This window comes from Canis lupus, chromosome 7 (assembly GCF_011100685.1).
Source record: "Canis lupus familiaris isolate Mischka breed German Shepherd chromosome 7, alternate assembly UU_Cfam_GSD_1.0, whole genome shotgun sequence".
Lineage (NCBI taxonomy): Eukaryota > Metazoa > Chordata > Mammalia > Carnivora > Canidae > Canis > Canis lupus.
The window spans coordinates 14313924-14330149 of NC_049228.1; the positions used below are offsets into that span (position 1 = coordinate 14313924).

A 16226-nucleotide genomic window follows, 5' to 3' on the forward strand; every position below is an offset into this window, starting at 1 on the left:
AATGGCTGTATGTCAGTCTTAAATTATTAAAAAGCAAAGATGAAGCTTTTCTTGCTCGTTGAATTCTGGGCTGGATGCTCACTTGATCTTGAATGGCCAAGAGCAGGGGGCTGGGGTGAGGGAACAGGGAGGGAGGACACAAGGACAGCAGTTAGCTGTCTTGGGCTGGCAGAAAAAAGGCTGGGGCGGTCACCCTGGGGTTGGGGTGACAGCCAGGGTAGATGCAGAAGCCTCCAGAGTCCTTTGGCTGGGAGAGGAGCCTTGGGCAAGATGCATTTCTGAACAGAAGACAGGTTGGAGCTAGGGGCTATGCATAGGTGATGGGGTTGGGGGTGCAGAGGGCAGCTTCAGGGCTGTTCTAGAACTTGGTAAACATACAGCCTTCGCTAAAATGATTGGCCTGTGTGGCCTGAGGGGAAGGTGGTGCGGGGCGCGGAGGGGGTAGGGGTTGCGGAAGAGGAGGAACAAGTGTTTGGGCCTGCAGGGGGAAAGAGGGTGCTGGGACATCTGAGAGAGCAACCTGGGCCTCCCAAACTTGGGAATGGCCCCATGTCAGAAACGACACTCATGGGGAAACACTGGCGGCTCCTGTACCCCAGGTCCTGGCCTTGAGGTCATGAAACTTTGGCAAAGCTTCCTGTAGAACTAACGCTTCTAGGGGTAAGGGCGCCTCTGTTTTCTCTGCGTGGTGATCATGGACAACATGCTTTTCCAGCTCCAGCTGGGAAGAAAGGGAAGAAGGGCTCCAGCCGGGGCCTGGGAAAGGTCTCTAAGGAATACTGAGCATCTGCTTCTATTACCTCCCCAGGGGCAGGGTCGGGCTCCCACACATCTTGTTCAGTTCTTAAAAATAGACCCACCAGGTATGCTCTGTGTCTCATCTTCACACAGATGGAGAACCAAGTGGGGCGACAATGACAGGGCATTCAGACCTGGTCTCTCTGACTCAGGGCCCGCTCCTCCTACTGCTGCCACCCCTTCCACACCCCCGAGAAAAGCTTGACAGAGGGGAGTAGACACTCTGGCCTGTGTGCGAAGTAGCCCTGGGCTTGTTGAGTGAAGTGGTGCCGGGGGTCATGACTTGTGTGGGTCGGGGGACGTTCATTCCTCCGGACACCTGTCTGACCATCCCAATCTGCTCTGCCTGGGGAGCTGCTAATCAGGTTAGCACTGTGTCACCCACAAAACCATCAGAACGTTCCCACTTAGAACCTAGTGTGTTAACCTGGAGCCAGGCACTGCGACAGGAGCTCAGGGAGGTGATAAGGCCCGGCTCCAGCGGCCACAGGGTAGGGAAGACACAGACGTTACTGCAGGTGTGGGCAGCAGGAGAGGCTGGTGCCTGGTGCAGCCTGGGGTAGATCACCCGAGGGCTGGGGGAGGGAGGCTTACCCACCGGGGCACCCACACAGGGTTTGTGACACCAGCAGGAACCTACAGGAAGGATGCGGGAAAGGACGTTGGTGCATAGAAGATAAGCAGCACGTCAAAGGTGTGGCTTTTTCCTGTGTCTGACCCATGACCCGCACCCCCGCCCACGCAGAGGATGGGTATTGTGGGCCGGAGCTCTCTGCAGAGGGGCCAGACTTTGGGCCTCGGCAGAACAGAAAGTGGCTGGAGCCCGGGCCTCAGACAGGGTGACGGGGGTGGGGAGGTGGGGGGCGACCAGGAGGCGACTGCGCAGCTCCAGGGGGGAACTTGCTCGTCCTGGCAGCACAGGCATCTCTGTCGCCCTCTGCTCGGTCGCCCTCCACGCCCGCTGCCTGGCCTTTGTCGCGCACCCCCACCCTCGTCCCGTCCCCCGTGTCCTTCCAGGCCAGTTAGAGTCCCGGGATGGCTGGAGCTGGAATCCGCCAGAGGCTGGGGGTGTGTGTAACCCCCCCACACCCCAGCCTCTGGTAGATTCCCCAACACACTCGGGACACCTACTGGGCGCCGACTGGCCCCCACTTTGCCCTCCAGGGGCGCTCGGCTGGGGGGACAGGGAGAGGACAGCCCGGAGGTCTGCCTGGTGACGGTGGATGGGACAGAAGCCAGGTGACTGGGGACAGCACGTGTTGGGGGACGGAGGTAGTGCGGGAATAGGGACCCCGTGTGCGCTGTGTCCCGAGTGTCAGGCAAGGAAACCGCAGTCACCACTCGGAGTTTGGGAATCCAGGTTGACTCAGGGCGAACGGTGGCTGTGCCCTTCCCCCAGCCTGCGCTGTCTGCACCTCGGATGCTCCGCAGCTCGGATGGGGACATCAAAGATTCAATTCTGAATCCTTCCAGCAACTCTGCGAGGGAGGCAATACTCTCTCCAGGTTACAAACTAGGGCCCGAGATTCAGGCTAAAAATTACTTAACCAAGGGCACAGCACAAGTGGCTAGCGGAGGTTGGATTTGCACCCGGTCCTCTGTGATCCCAGCCACAGTGCGTCCTCCCTCCTGGGGCCCTGTGGGGCTCACCTCATCTGGAGAGCCCCCCAGCACCCCTCCCGCACTCACAGATGGCGGGGCGCAGGGGGCCCTGGGCTCCTGGCTGGGCCCACCCCGCTGCTGACCTTCAGGGCGGGGTGTGGGGCGTTGGCTTCAGTTTTTCTTCATGGAATTGGCTTTGGTGCTCCCAGCTCCCCTCTGGGGGGGGGGGGGGGGTGGGAGGGAAGGGATGGCTCACTTACCAGAACAGTGTTTCCTAAATGCAGGCGTAACCCACTCATGGGTCGCAAAATCTACTTTGTGGGTGGAGACCAACATTTAAAAACCATCAGAGATTCATTGGCACAAGCAAGTGTAGATCTTGTTTGACAATCGCCTCTTCCAGGGGTGGGGGTGGGGGTGGCAGGGCTGTCCTGAGTTGTAATTTAGAGGGTCCTCACGACCCTGGACCCTGCTCCAGAGCGCAGGGAAACACACGCCCTGGGGGCCGAGGCCCGAGGCCCGGGGAGGCGGCCTCCCCACTCGCGGGGACCTCTCGGGTGGCTCACTGCTCAGGAGGCTGCGGGGACCTTCCCGGACTGCGCTGCCCCACGCCTGGGGGAAGAGGCACCCCTGATCCCACATCCTTGTCGCCGAGAGGCCCGTGTCCCAGAGTCAGGGGGAATGCTGTGACCGCACTTCCTAGTGCTCCGAACCGGCCCGGTGCTGTGGGATTCCGGGTGAGTATTTATGGGCAGGAGCTCGGGCTGTTCGTTCACGGTCCGGCCACGCCCCTACCCACGCACTCACCCACCTCGCGCTGCTTACCCTGTGCCTTTGCTGGAACACCCTTCCCCTTGTCCACCTTGGCTGCCTTCAAAAACGTTAGGGGTGCCTGTCCTGGGCAGCATTCCGGGACACCTGCATGCTGACGTTGGCCCCCATCCCTTAGCTCCCATATAATCGGGTACAAGCGGTCTTTATCGCGGCTCTTTGCAAATAGAATTTCTTGCTTGTCCTCCACCAAACTCACCTGGCAACAACTGGATTTCCCTGGTCCATCTGCTCAACCCAGTTCCCACCCCAAATCCCCAGGCTGGTTCTGGAGCTATTCAGAAGGCCCTGCTGCCACCGGGTCCCGTCCTCCCCTCCCTCCCTCTCCTTCCCTGCCATCCTCTCTGAAGTTTCCCTCCTTCCCATAGAGCCAGAGCACCTGCTTAGAAATGGCAACAGCCTTCCTTGGCAAGCAGCTCTGCCCAGCTTTCACAGGCTGTGGGCCGGCCAGGTCGGCGAGCTGCGCCCTAGGAAGGGGCTGCTGGCATTGGCTCGGAATCTCTGCCCACGGAGCCAGGCTTCAACAGCTGCCCTGCCAGGCCTGGAGGACATCCGGGGCTCTCCCGCGGAGGCCTGGCTGCCCGCTGGGCCTGCCTTTGTCTTGTCCTTCTGCAATCTGGGCTCAGGCCCCGACTCGCAGTGTGGGGCTGTCCTTAGGGGCCTGGCCGGGAGCCAGGTAGTGGGGAGAGGCCCTGCCCTGCCCTCGGGTTGCCCGTGTCCCCAGGGTGGAGACAGCTACAGCTGTGAGGAGAGACAAACCAGTGTGCCAAGGGCTACAATGGAAGCCCCAGGCAGGAGGCCCCACTCCACCTGGGGAGCAGAAAGGCTTTCCAGAAGAGCCAGCCGTGGGCTCCCCAGCCCGGTGTTACCTCAGGAGCAAGGAATGCTGGCGCTTGCGGGCGATCGCAGCAGATGCCACAACTTTGATTCTCACCCTGGGCTCCTCAGGCTGCGTCTCCAGGTTCTTCTGAGTTCATATAGTGAGTTTGGCTTCCTTACTTTTTTGCACATTTCCAGCCAAAGGAAAGCTCCAGAACATTTTATCAGCGAGGCTAACCTGCTCGAGGTCCTCGACTAGTGGATTTCTTGAACTCTACGGCGGGCATGAGATGCGGTCAAGTCCAAGGCTCCTGGTGACCTGGTTTATCCTCAGCACTTCCAGCTCAGCGCTGTAAACCGCCGCTAACTCACACCGCAGCTCTTTTGATTCCTCGTCCTCTCCTCAGCTTTTACCGCTTCTCTGGTTAGAAAGCGGAGCGAAGTGCTGGCCACTACTCAAATCTGAACGGCGCTGCTTTTTCTGTGAAGGGAGGCTGGCCTCCTAACGTCCAGTCAGACCTGGGTTCTCATCCTGACGCTCCACTTCCTCATTGAACTCTGACTACTCCACGCCTGTTTTCAGGTAGGAAGTGGGCCTCCCTGGGATTTCCCTCACGGGGTTGTGGGAATTAAGCGAAGACAGAAATTTCACTCCTCATCATGTCCCTGATGCCTGGGTCAAAGACACGCCAGCCCATCAGATTCTCATCACATGTTGGCTGAAGTTTTAGCTGCTAATTAGATATAACATTTGAGAAATTTGTTCTTATAAGAGTTGACGACCCCTTATAAGAGTGACAACCTTAATGTGAACTTTTGTGAAAGCGTCTGATGGTGTGGTGAGCAAAGGGAGTATCACTGCAGAAGTCAGAAAGGTTGGATTTGGATTTCTCACATCCAAGCTCCTGGAGCACATCACCTGCTGAGAGATCAAGTTGGTGCGGATGTCTGTGCTCAGGCTCTGCCGGCATCTGCACCAAATGGAGGCGCCACTCATGTTCCAGCTGGGTCATCTGGTTAGAAGGGTCCCTGTTTCCAGACAAGGGACACCCAGAGATGCAAGGATCAAGGTTTATAGATTTGAAGTGTGTGCTCTTGGACAGTGCAACAGTACGGCAGTAGAGACAGGCCTTCCCTTCCCACGAGTTTCATTCCTGCCTCAGGTCTTATCTCGTATTTTTAGTGAGTTTATGTGAGATTTGTAGCCAGCAGGGGGACCTTTTGAAAGACAGCAAATCACTCTTTTGCTGCACAGCAGAGTAGGAGTGGAGTCAAGGTGCTGGTCGGTCCAGAGCCCTCAGCCTTGTAGATTCCTGCTTTTTCCCCTTGTCCACACCACACAGTCATTTCCTTAGGCAGGGGATGGGGGCTGATTTGCTTTTATCAGGGGGCACACATAATCATTTCCTCCTCCTAAATCCCTTCCTCCTCAATATTAACTATAACTCTCAAAATAAGCACTTTCTTCTGGCAAGGCTGCCTATTGTTGGTTTGTGTTAACACTCCTAGCTGTTACATTTGAGGGAAGTCGAACTGGGGACTCAGAAAGCACTGATGTCCCAATTTCTTTTCTTTTCTTTTTTAATATTTTATTTATTTATTCACGAGAGAGAGAGAGAGAGAGAGAGAGAGGCAGAGACACAGACAGAGGGAGAAGCAGGCTCCATGCAGGGAGCCCGGCGTGGGACTCGATCCCAGTTTTCCAGGATCAGGCCCTGGGCTGAAGGCGGCGCTAAACCGCTGAGCAACCGAGGATGGTGGTGACCCAAGATGCCCCACCATGACCCAATTTCTGTGCCAGGTGCTGGGGATATAGTAAGTGGCTCTGCCCCTCATCAGCTGTGCGACCTTGAGAAATTAGTTGTGTCCTAGTTTTCTCATGCACATATACTGAGGTAGTATTCGAGGAGGATACTTCACTACTTCCTACAGCCATTTTAAGGATCATCTGCATTAATACTGACGAAGTCCCTAGAACAGTGCCAGACACACAGAAGGTGTTAACAGAAGTGAGGATGATGATGCCAAATGGAATGATGAAGATCCGTGTCCTTAAGGAGCTTATGTAGCCTGGTCACCTTGTCCCATATAGAACTGAAGGCAGTTTCTTTCAACTACCAACTGGGGTGACCAATATTCATGTTGGCCAATACTTTGGTGAAGGGGGAAATAAGACTCAGGTTTTTTTGTGTTGTTTTTCTGCTCCCTACACACTCCTTTGTTCCATCTGAAACTGTGCCGCATTCTGAATACACAGTGTGGTTATTTTGGGGTTTAGTAATTCCTGCAACTTGCCCAGCCAAAGAAAGTACAATTTTATTGGGGATCCCTGGGTGGCTCAGCGGTTTAGCACCTGGCTTCGCCTCAGGGCGTAATCCTGGAGTCCCGGGATCGAGTCCCACATCGATCCCACATCGGGCTCCCTGCGTAGAGCCTGCTTCTCCCTCTGCCTATGTCTCTGCCTCTCTCTGTGTCTCATGAATAAATAAAATCTTAAAAAAAAAAAAAAAAGCACAATTCTATAATTCAGATCCTCCAATAGCCACATACTTTCCCCACCCCAGACGTATCCATATGTCTGTGCTTATTAGTGGGGGCAGGAAGAGGGAGCTGTGTGTAGGCATGAGGGGAAATAAAAACAAACAAAAAAACAGAACTTAAAAACGACAAAAAAAATAAATAAATAAAAGAACCCAAGACAAAGGTCATGGTCTCTCCATTTCTCTTTTAATACTGAACAGTGTTCTTTGTACAGCTGTAACATGATTTCAAGAGCAGAAGTAAGAAACATTACTGATAGACTTCAGGGTGTAAAAATACCACTTTGAAAGACGGCTAGTTGAGATTTTTCTTACACAAGTATTTTTAAAAAGTTTTCAAGTGTATAGTGTCATCAGTTTGTTTAATGTCAGGATTACACTCAAAGCTGTGGAAGAGGTTTTAATATGCAGGGATGGTTTACTGTAGCCTAAATTCCACGACGCAATAGCAGTGATTCTGAAACTAGAGTGGGCGTCAGAACCCCCTTGGAAGGCTTGTGCACTCCCCAGAGTTTGTGATCCAGCAGGTGTGGGGCCTGACAACCTGCATTTCTAGCAAGCTCCCGGGCAATACCACCTTGGCTGGTCCCACATCACACTTGGAGACCCAGCCTGTAGAAAGAGCAAGAATGCATCTACCTGTGGCGAAGGGTGAAAACTGGCACCTGGGCTACCACCTGGAAATCACCCAGGCATTTGCAATTCTCATCTTTGATCTCACTTCCTTAGTTTGTACCTTCTAGATATTTAGAAATAAAACACTGTAGGTTATTTATCCTTTGAAGAAAAACACAATGGTTTAAGTCCCACTGAGCACTGCCACCTATCATTACACATTTGATTTTTTCATTACACTAATTTCTGATTACAAATGAGCCAGTGAAAGTATATTTCCACTTACAAAAAGCGAATCCACAATCATTTACAGCTTGCTGTCTTTGGCCCTTTCCTCATCCGGGGCATTCTCCCGCAAGCACGTTCCACTAACCTATTTTAGTGGGGGACACCTGGCTGGCCCCTCCCCACCCTGGACAGATACTTTCTTTTCCTAAGGACTAGAACTTCTGCCTCCCCCAGAGCACACTTTACCTACAGGGTTGCAATTCCTGTTCAGTAGCAGCGTCTCAGCTAAAACCCACTTTCTGCAGAACAGAAAGAATGATCGTGAATGTGGTCTCACCCCAGGGCTGACAGAAAGCCTGCCTCCTGTGGAGCACCGGGCTACTACCAGGGCTACACAAGGCTTGAGAGCTTTGGTCAGCGAACAATGGGCTGATGGTCATATTTCTAACACCCCTGGGGATAATCAAGTGGCTTCTGGGTTCAAGAACTCATAACCTAAAAAAAAAGGATAAAATACACTTTCTCACATGGGACTGGCTGCAGTTGGGCAGGCCAGGTCCATCAAAATGCCGGGCAGATAACTGGGCCCATCACCATCTCAGCACAGTTCCCGTCTACACAGCCTTGGGGAAAGGGCATTTCTGGACAAAGGTCACATGGGAAGGAAAACAGCACCAAAGCATTAGCTCATGTCACAGAGCAACCAAGTCTTCTTTTTTTCCCACCTCCCCACGCACCTGGATTAGTAAAGAGACTATAACATAACGAAGAGTTGCCGCATGTAGATAGATGGCAGCAACATGGCCAAGGCACCACTGGAACTTTTAGAGCTTCAGTGCTTGTCCAAAAGCAAAGCAGAACAAAACAAAAAACAAAAAACAACCCACCAAATGGCTGGGGTGAGGGGTGTGCATGACAGGTCACAACCAGCCTACCTTGTTATGTGGCCAAGGTCACTTGTTGCAGACAGCGTACGCGCTCCCTGGGGCCAGGTCCAGAGTGCGGCACAGCAAATGCCTCCCGTGTCTACTGGGGGAGCTGTGCTGGGCTCATCTCTAAAACAAGAGGGCCAAGCTGAGTTGGAATGGCTGTTCTACTCAGAATTTCCCTGATTTTCTGGACTTGACACCAGACAGCAGCTTCCCAGTGAGTATCACAGCAAGGAAACACAGAGAGGCCAGTGTCCACGTTTCCATACAATACACCGACGGGGGCCTGGCAGGAAGAAGTCCTCTTCACTTTAAGTGCAAGTAAGTTTGTGAAGGCTGGGGTCTGGGTAAAGGACAGCTGGACAGGCCAGCCTGATGCTGCAGCTGCCCTCCACTCAGAAGCAGAGGCCCTGGGAGAAGCCTGAGGTGTCACCCCCCAAACGCAACCTTGGCCACCCAGGTCCCTTCAGCGGGGTGCCATCTTCATGAATGGACTTCGGGCAGGGTGGTGCTGCGTGATGGAGGGGCTGGGTGTCTGCAAGCCCTTTGGTTTCACCTCTCTCTGCTCTTGATGGAGAAAGAATAGGCTTTTCACAAAAACGTTACTCTTACAAAACCTGGGAGGGAAAGAAATGCCAGCAAGAGGAAGACAAAGAGGGACGTGGTGCGTGCTGTGTTTCAGGACTTCCACTTTTCAGGCTGTCCCACTTTGGTTTTGCTTCCAAGTTCATCCTGCTACTAGTACAAGGTGAAGCCAAGCAGTCCGAGTTCACTGAGCTGAAAAGCAACTCTTATATATAATTCAGTTCCTAGATCTTCAAATGCTCAGAATTCTCTAGAAAGGTAATGGTCTCACTCTATAGCCAGGGAAATTACCAAGAGAAAGATCTTGGCTCTGCCACCTTCACTTACAGAAGGTAAAATACTTAACAGAGACAGATTTCTGTTGGAGTTAGACTAGATTTCTCTTCACAGCCCTGAATCTCACGAGGTGAGAAGGAGTGGAAGTTGCCAAGTTGTTGGCTACCAGACCCATCAGTCTGTTTAACTCTGGCTAAAAGCAGAGAATAATGGGCAAGCTACCAAGTTTCTCCCCCTTCGGCTCTGGCGTGAAGATCCTCGTGTAACACACACGCTGTGACTTCCAATTGCCATCCAGCAGCGGGCACACACAGAGCGCCGGGAGTTCTTCGTCCACACAAAGGCAAGATGAAAAATGAGGACTAAAAACTAAAGGTATTTCAGTTTTCCAGCTGGATCCCCACTCTGGCAAACTCTCTCAATGGTTTGCTCCCCAGCCGCCACCCCCCCCCCCCAATCAGCTGATTAGAAAACCGTTCTTCCAATAAACCAACAAACGTAAGTGGAGCTCTCATTTATCCATCACTTATGGAGCACATCATTTATGCCAGTTCCTTAGAAATGATGACTATGTGTCGAGGTGCAGAGGCTGGAGGGAAAAGCTTTATACAGGATGTGCCTCCAAGCAGTGCAGGGTGTCACAGGGTCTACTTCTCTCCCCACTCTACAGGGGGGAGCACGGGGACCACTCAGGTGCCCGCTAAAGCCCAGCAGTGTTAGGATCACTGACGAGGAAACCATTTGTTCTCAAAAATCAACCTAAGCCTCTGGCTTGTTCCCTCTCACTGCCATGGTTTGCAGTTTGAGCAGAGACTTTCAAATGAACACTCGTCTGTAGTGATGCCCAGTTCGGACACAACAGGGTCAGCCCCAGGATCAAGCTGGCTGTGCCAGAAGCTCTGCTTGGGGCAGAGCCCGGCTCTGACCAATACAGAAGAGGCTGCCTGTCATAGAGCAGTTCCTCTGAGGCAGGGGGACAGTGGTGCCTGGGGGGAGAACGCAGGCAGTGCTTGGATTTTAAAGTAAACTTTCTCCTCCTAAATAATTCCCTATTCAGCTTCAGCAGGAGTCTGGTCTACAATAGCCACTGTTTAGCAAACACTTGAAATTAAGTGAGGTCATCATGCCGATTCTAAATATATCCAGACATTTAATAATTAAGTCTCTGGGTCACAACACTTGGCCCCCCGACATCAGGGAAGCATCTTCCTCATTAATGACCAGGCATGCTCCCAACAAGCCCCACTGACACACATGACAGTTGTGCAGGACACACTAAACCTGGTAACAGGAAAAGAGCATGGCTTTTAAACAGCAAAATCATACAGGTCATTAGGACGCCGGCTGCCTCTTCTCATGTGGAGTGTGGATTACAGTACTGAGACAAGGTCCCCATTTAAGTTTAACAAAGACCTGTACATTGTTATGCAAATCTAAGGACCATCCCTGTTCTAAGTTTAGAGAAGACTATTTGAATGAGTCTCAAAACTTGTAAAATAATCTAGTACCCTACATCTGAAGCCCTTTGTAGTAATCTTTTTTTTGCTAATTTGAAAAAAAAATAACTTATTTATATATCAAATAGAATTGAGTGTAAACGTGGATGTCAACCACCCTTTGAGTTGTATAAATCTGCTTTTAGCTTTCGTCAAGAGGCAGATTTCCTTACCTACCATGATCCTAACCATGAGAAAATACCCTTCTTTAAAAAATTGTTACAAATATTTATTAAAAAGTGCAATTCAAAAGTCAGCTGGGCAAGTACATCATTGCAAATCACGAAAAAAGGGAGGGGGTGGAAGCCCAAAGCAAATAAACAACAACAAAAAACCCCAAGAAACACAGACAAAACAAGAAAAAAAGAAAAAAGAAAAAAAGAATGAGTGTGCTGAGGAATAGGCCCCAACAGAGGAGGAAACAGGAAGTCAAAGCTAGAGCTCTATCCAGACGTTGCTGTGCTTTCCAAGTGCAGAAGAAGGTGGTGGGGAGAGTGCGGGGCCCCTGCCACCAGGCTCCGGGTCGGCTGCCGCTTCAACATCGGTGACAGCATCAGGGAGGTTATAAAAATATCCTACCAATGCGGGGACGTTGGAGGCGTTTAAAAAGTCATTGGAAGCTTGAAGTTTAGCATCTCAGCAGTTTCAGCTACTAAAACTCAATTAAAGCATCCGTTCTTTAAATTTGGATTGGCTCAGTGATTTGAATGGATAAAAAACTGAGTTGTCCTCTTAGGAGGCAAAAAAAAAAAAAACACCCAAGTTCACCTACCCATTCTTGTCATTATTCACAGGGTAAGAGGAGTCCAGTCCAGAACTAGCCTTTTTGGTCATTATGGTTTCTGAGTGTCGCTGTACTGCCAGTGTACTAACCACCCCCCCACCCCCACCCCCAGCCCAAAGCAGAGTACCACAGGAATGACCTAACCAACCGGCCACGAGGCTGGCCCAGGATCCAGACCATCCGAGTGTTCGGCTGAGCTGCGCGGCAGCCATACAGGTGAGGGGTGTCCTAAAAATACAAGTTGCACCAGGACAGCGACATGAATTTGGCAGGGCTCCGACCTCCCGCAACCTCGGCCACCCTTCCCTCAGCTGTGCAAACCCTGGGTCCTTCTGCCCTCTCCTCCCTTCAGTTCAAGCCAACAGCTGTTAGCACCCCCAAAGCCTAGTGCTTTGCATTATTTACCATTAGCTACTTCTACCACAAAATAATGAGCCTGGAAAAGCAATTTTATCCCAGCACTTATCCCTGAAAAATGGATCACTGCATTTTCTATCACAAACTGCTTCTGGGCCTTCTGTCCCCATTAGCAAGCAGCTGGGGGTGGGGGTGGGGGGGCAAGGCCGCTGCCACGACAGGAAATGAGGCCTCCCCAGGAGCCCACATGCCCCACAGTGCTCTCCGGGCCGGGGTCTGAGCCAGGGTGCAGGGGGAGGGTGGTCTGGGCAGGAGAAAAGAGCTGCCAAAGATGGATGGAATGAGCAATAGCAAGCACTAGTTGAGTCTGCAAACCTTGCCGGGTTCCTCAAGACTGTCCAGGGGGCACAAGGCCCGGGAGGCAAAGCAGTGGTGAGCCGTCCTCATCCTCAGAAGGGGACAGGCGGCGCCAGGAGTGCACAGTCGTCTGCTTCCTTCTCCCAGGGGCCCTGCCGGCGCCGGGTCAGAGCAGCTGCCTCGGTGGTGGGGTCACGGGGAGGGAGGTCAGCACAGGCTGTGTTTTCCAGAGAGGAGTGTGGGAGCCGGCGGCGCGGCCGGGGTGTTGCTTCCCACCTCCCCGGGGGTCCGTGCGCAGGCGCGGCACTGCCGTCACAGCACTAAGAAGAAGAGCAGCACGACCAGCAGGACCACGAAGAGGACGGCTATGGCGCACCACTGGCGCCGATCTGGAAGGCAGGATACGAGGATTAGAGCCCGGGACCTATGCTCCTCAAGGCTGCGTCACATACAACACCTGGAAGTAGAAAGGGACAGACCGCGCAAATGGCAGGTCACAGGGGAGCTGGAACCTGCCCCAGGTACCAGGTACCTCGGCCTGCACTGCTTGTGTATCCACAGCTCTGCCAGCCCCCTGAAATCACGCCTCTAATAAGTTCGTGCTTTGTGTCTCAAATCTTTAATTAAAATCTGTGGCTCGGGCAGCCTGAGTGGCTCAGCGGTTTAGTGCTGCCTTCAGCCCAAGTTGTGATCCTGGAGACCCAGGATTGAGTCCCACATCGGGCTCCCTGCATGGAGTCTGCTTCTCCCTCTGCCTGTGTCTCTGCCTCTCTCTCTCTCATGAATAAATAAATAAAATCTTAAAAAAAAAATCTGTGGCTCTCAGCGTGCTGCTGCTGATGGGTACCATGTCCCTGGAAAGATGTTGCCATTGGCATCGCAGATCAAAGCCCATCGGCTTTAACCTCATACCGAAGTCAAATCATTTCATTCAACAATAATCATGTTCTTTCCTCAACGAGCACTATGGGAGAATGGAAAGAGGATAAAAGCACCTGGTGGTCACTTTGGGAAACAAAGAGCAGAAAACGCAAGCTCTGAGGATCATGAGCATGATCAACATGACACCCACACCTGGACAGGAAAGAAAAGGACTTAACCAATAACCTGCATGGCTTACCTGTAAATGAAAGTGGAAATGTCTTATCTGAAACCTTCTGCCCTACTGACACTTCAGAACAAGTACCGGAAGGAAAGTGGTCAGAGTCCACGTGAATGTCCGAGAGCAACGAGGCTCTGAAGGCCAAAAAGGCCCAGGCAGGCCCCAGAGGAGTCCCAGCTCCACCTACAGCCCTGATGGCAGTGCCCTCACTCTGCACAGCAGCTGTCTGGCAGGACTTGGTGAAAATAAACACAAATACCCTCATCCACTCTGGGCCCTGCGGGGTGTGGGGTCCAGGATGCTGCCATTGCCAGGATGCCTCCTTTACTCGTGCAGGTGTAGAAAGAACAAGCAGTCTTTCTGTAGATGTGCTCTGCGTGTTCCACAAAGGGTCAGACTGATAGAATTTGGCTGGCGTAACAAGCACATGAGAAAATGCTCTGCATCACTTGCCCTCGGGAATACAAATCAAAACCACAATGAGATACCACCTCACACCAGTGAGAATGGGGAAAATTAACAAGACAGGAAACAACAAATGTTGGAGAGGATGTGGAGAAAGGGGAACCCTCTTGCACTGTTGGTGGGAATGTGAACTGGTGCAGCCACTCTGGAAAACTGTGTGGAGGCTCCTCAAAGAGTTAAAAATAGACCTGCCCTACGACGCAGCAATTGCACTGCTGGGGATTTACCCCGAAGATACAGATGCAGTGAGACGCCGGGACACCTGCTCCCCGATGTTTATAGCAGCAATGTCCACAATAGCCGAACTGTGGAAGGAGCCTCAATGTCCATTGAAAGATGAATGGATAAAGAGGATGTGGTCTATGTATACAATGGAATATTACTCAGCCATCAGAAACGACGAATACCCACCATTTGCTTCGACCTGGATGGAACTGGAGGGTATTATGCTGAGTGAAGTAAGTCAATCGGAGAAGGACAAACATCATATGGTTTCACTCATTCGGGGAATATAAGAAATAGTGAAAGGGATTATAGGGGAAAGGAGGGAAACTGAGTGGGAAAAATCAGAGAGGGTAACAAAACAGGAGAGACTCCTAACTCTGGGAAATGAACAAGGGGAAATGGAAGGGGAGGTGGGCAGGAGGTTGGGGTGACGGGGTGACGGGCACTGAGGGGGGCACTTGATGGGATGAGCACTGGGTGTTATAGTATATGTTGGCAAATCAAACTTAAAAAATATATATATATAAAACAAAATATATATATATATATATATACATATATATATATATATATATATATATATATAAAACACAAAACAAAGAGTCAGACTGAGAATTCGGCTGGCTTATGAAAACACAGTTGAAATGCTAGAGGTGACCACTCCATTTAAACAGAAATATAAAGGTATACGGATTCATCAAAAGTTTATTTGAAAGCCCACAGATTCCAGCACACCATAGCTATTGAGAATCACATTATCTAAAGGTCTGAATCTAGGACAATAGATTGCAAATCTTTCTACAAAGCAATGCTAAGTCCACAAACCAAGCACACAAATTATTTAAATGTCATGGATAGCAAAATCTTAGAACTGGCCAATAGATTGCCACCAACTGATAATAAGGAAAGCAAGTACCTTCTTAGTCATGATCACTTTATTCTACTTCAGACATGCTAGAAACTCAGTTAAGTGTGATAAGGGCAAAGATCCCAAGTCTGTTGGTTTCGTACCTGAACAAGGACTCGTCCAATGGGCATGGGAGGCAGAATCAACCTACTCAGATTATATATATATATATATATATTAGATTTTATTCATTTATTTGACAGAGAGAGAGCACAAGCAAAGGGAGTGGGAGAGGGAGAAGATGCGGGGCTCGATCCCAGGACCCTGAGATCATGACCTGAGCTGAACGCAGATGCTTAAGCGACTGAGCCACCCAAGCACCCCAGATAATATTTTTAATCTGTTTAACTGTCACTTCACTGGCCAAGAAAACTTGAGTATCGAGCATTTTTTCATATATTTAAAAATGTTTACGATAAATTAAAAACACTCTCATTAAAATGATTAGTCAAGGGGCACCTGGGTGGCTTAGTTGGTTAAGTGTCTGCCTTCAGCTCAGGTCATGATCTCAGGGTCCTGGGATCAAGCCCCTATCAGGCTCCCTGCTAAGCAGGGAGCCTGCTTCTCCCTCTCCCTGCCCCTCCCCTGCTTGGTGAGTGCGCACGTTCTGTCAAATAAAGAAATAATAAAATCTTTAAAGGAAATAAAATGATTAGTCGATATTCCTCCAAGACAAAACAGTCAAGGTAATTGCTTCCTGAGCACCCCCCAACCTCATATAGATCCCTGCCCCTCCCCCTGTCCTGCATTCTTAAACCCAATATTGAACCAATTGTCCACTTTTTGGCTTTCCATCAGCCTCTACCCAATCCCCTCCCACCTCCAGTCACTTCTTCCACAACTCCATTAAATGGGGGTTTTTCATCAAGAAGTTGGGTCACACAGGCCAGCACAACCCAGGAACACTCTTTTAAAGCCACTTTCCTCCGAAGTGCTAAGCTGCTGTGATAGAGCATGAACCACGTAACCTCTGGGAGCTGGTACCCCAGCTGACTTCTCCCCAGAAGGTGTCAGTACTACCCAAAGGCTTCTGTGCTCTCAAGGGAAAAGCCTAACCAGTTTTGCATGTTCAAGACCTGCCTCAAAAAGTCAGACAGGAACAAAGAGAATTCTAATGGCAGGTTTCTTTCCCCTTCCAGTATATTTTTCTGCCCTAGAGAGAAAAGATAACAGAATTTTGGAAAGTGAGGGAAGAAAACCCCTGTATCCACTCAAAAGAATAAACTTTACTTGGGTCACTCACAAAGGCAGGTGTGGCATCTTGGCTGACCTCTGCTGTGGAGCAGCCAGCCACGGGGAGGGCAAGTGTT

General features: G+C 51.0%; 1 protein-coding gene and 1 long non-coding RNA gene across 5 annotated transcripts in view; one reads left to right on the forward strand and one right to left on the reverse strand.

Moving 5' to 3' along the window:
- The first annotated feature begins 2668 nt into the window (after positions 1-2668).
- On the forward strand, positions 2669-4857 carry LOC119872506. The gene is made up of 2 exons (XR_005361977.1): positions 2669-3137; positions 4249-4857. It is a non-coding gene; the product is annotated as an uncharacterized LOC119872506 (long non-coding RNA).
- Positions 4858-6755: 1898 nt separating this feature from the next.
- STX6 (syntaxin 6) overlaps positions 6756-16226 on the reverse strand; it is a 53224-nt gene continuing 43753 nt past the window's right edge. Inside the window, exons 8-9 of one of the 4 annotated variants that reach the window (XR_005361976.1) lie at positions 12236-12606; positions 6756-11731 (exon numbers count right to left, since the gene is read on the reverse strand). Coding sequence is in view for 3 of the 4 variants with exons in the window: in XM_038542196.1 (XP_038398124.1) it covers positions 15933-16069 (137 nt within the window). In the remaining variant the exon portion in view is untranslated. The other 3 variants (XM_038542197.1, XM_038542198.1, XM_038542196.1) reach the window with 3 other exon arrangements.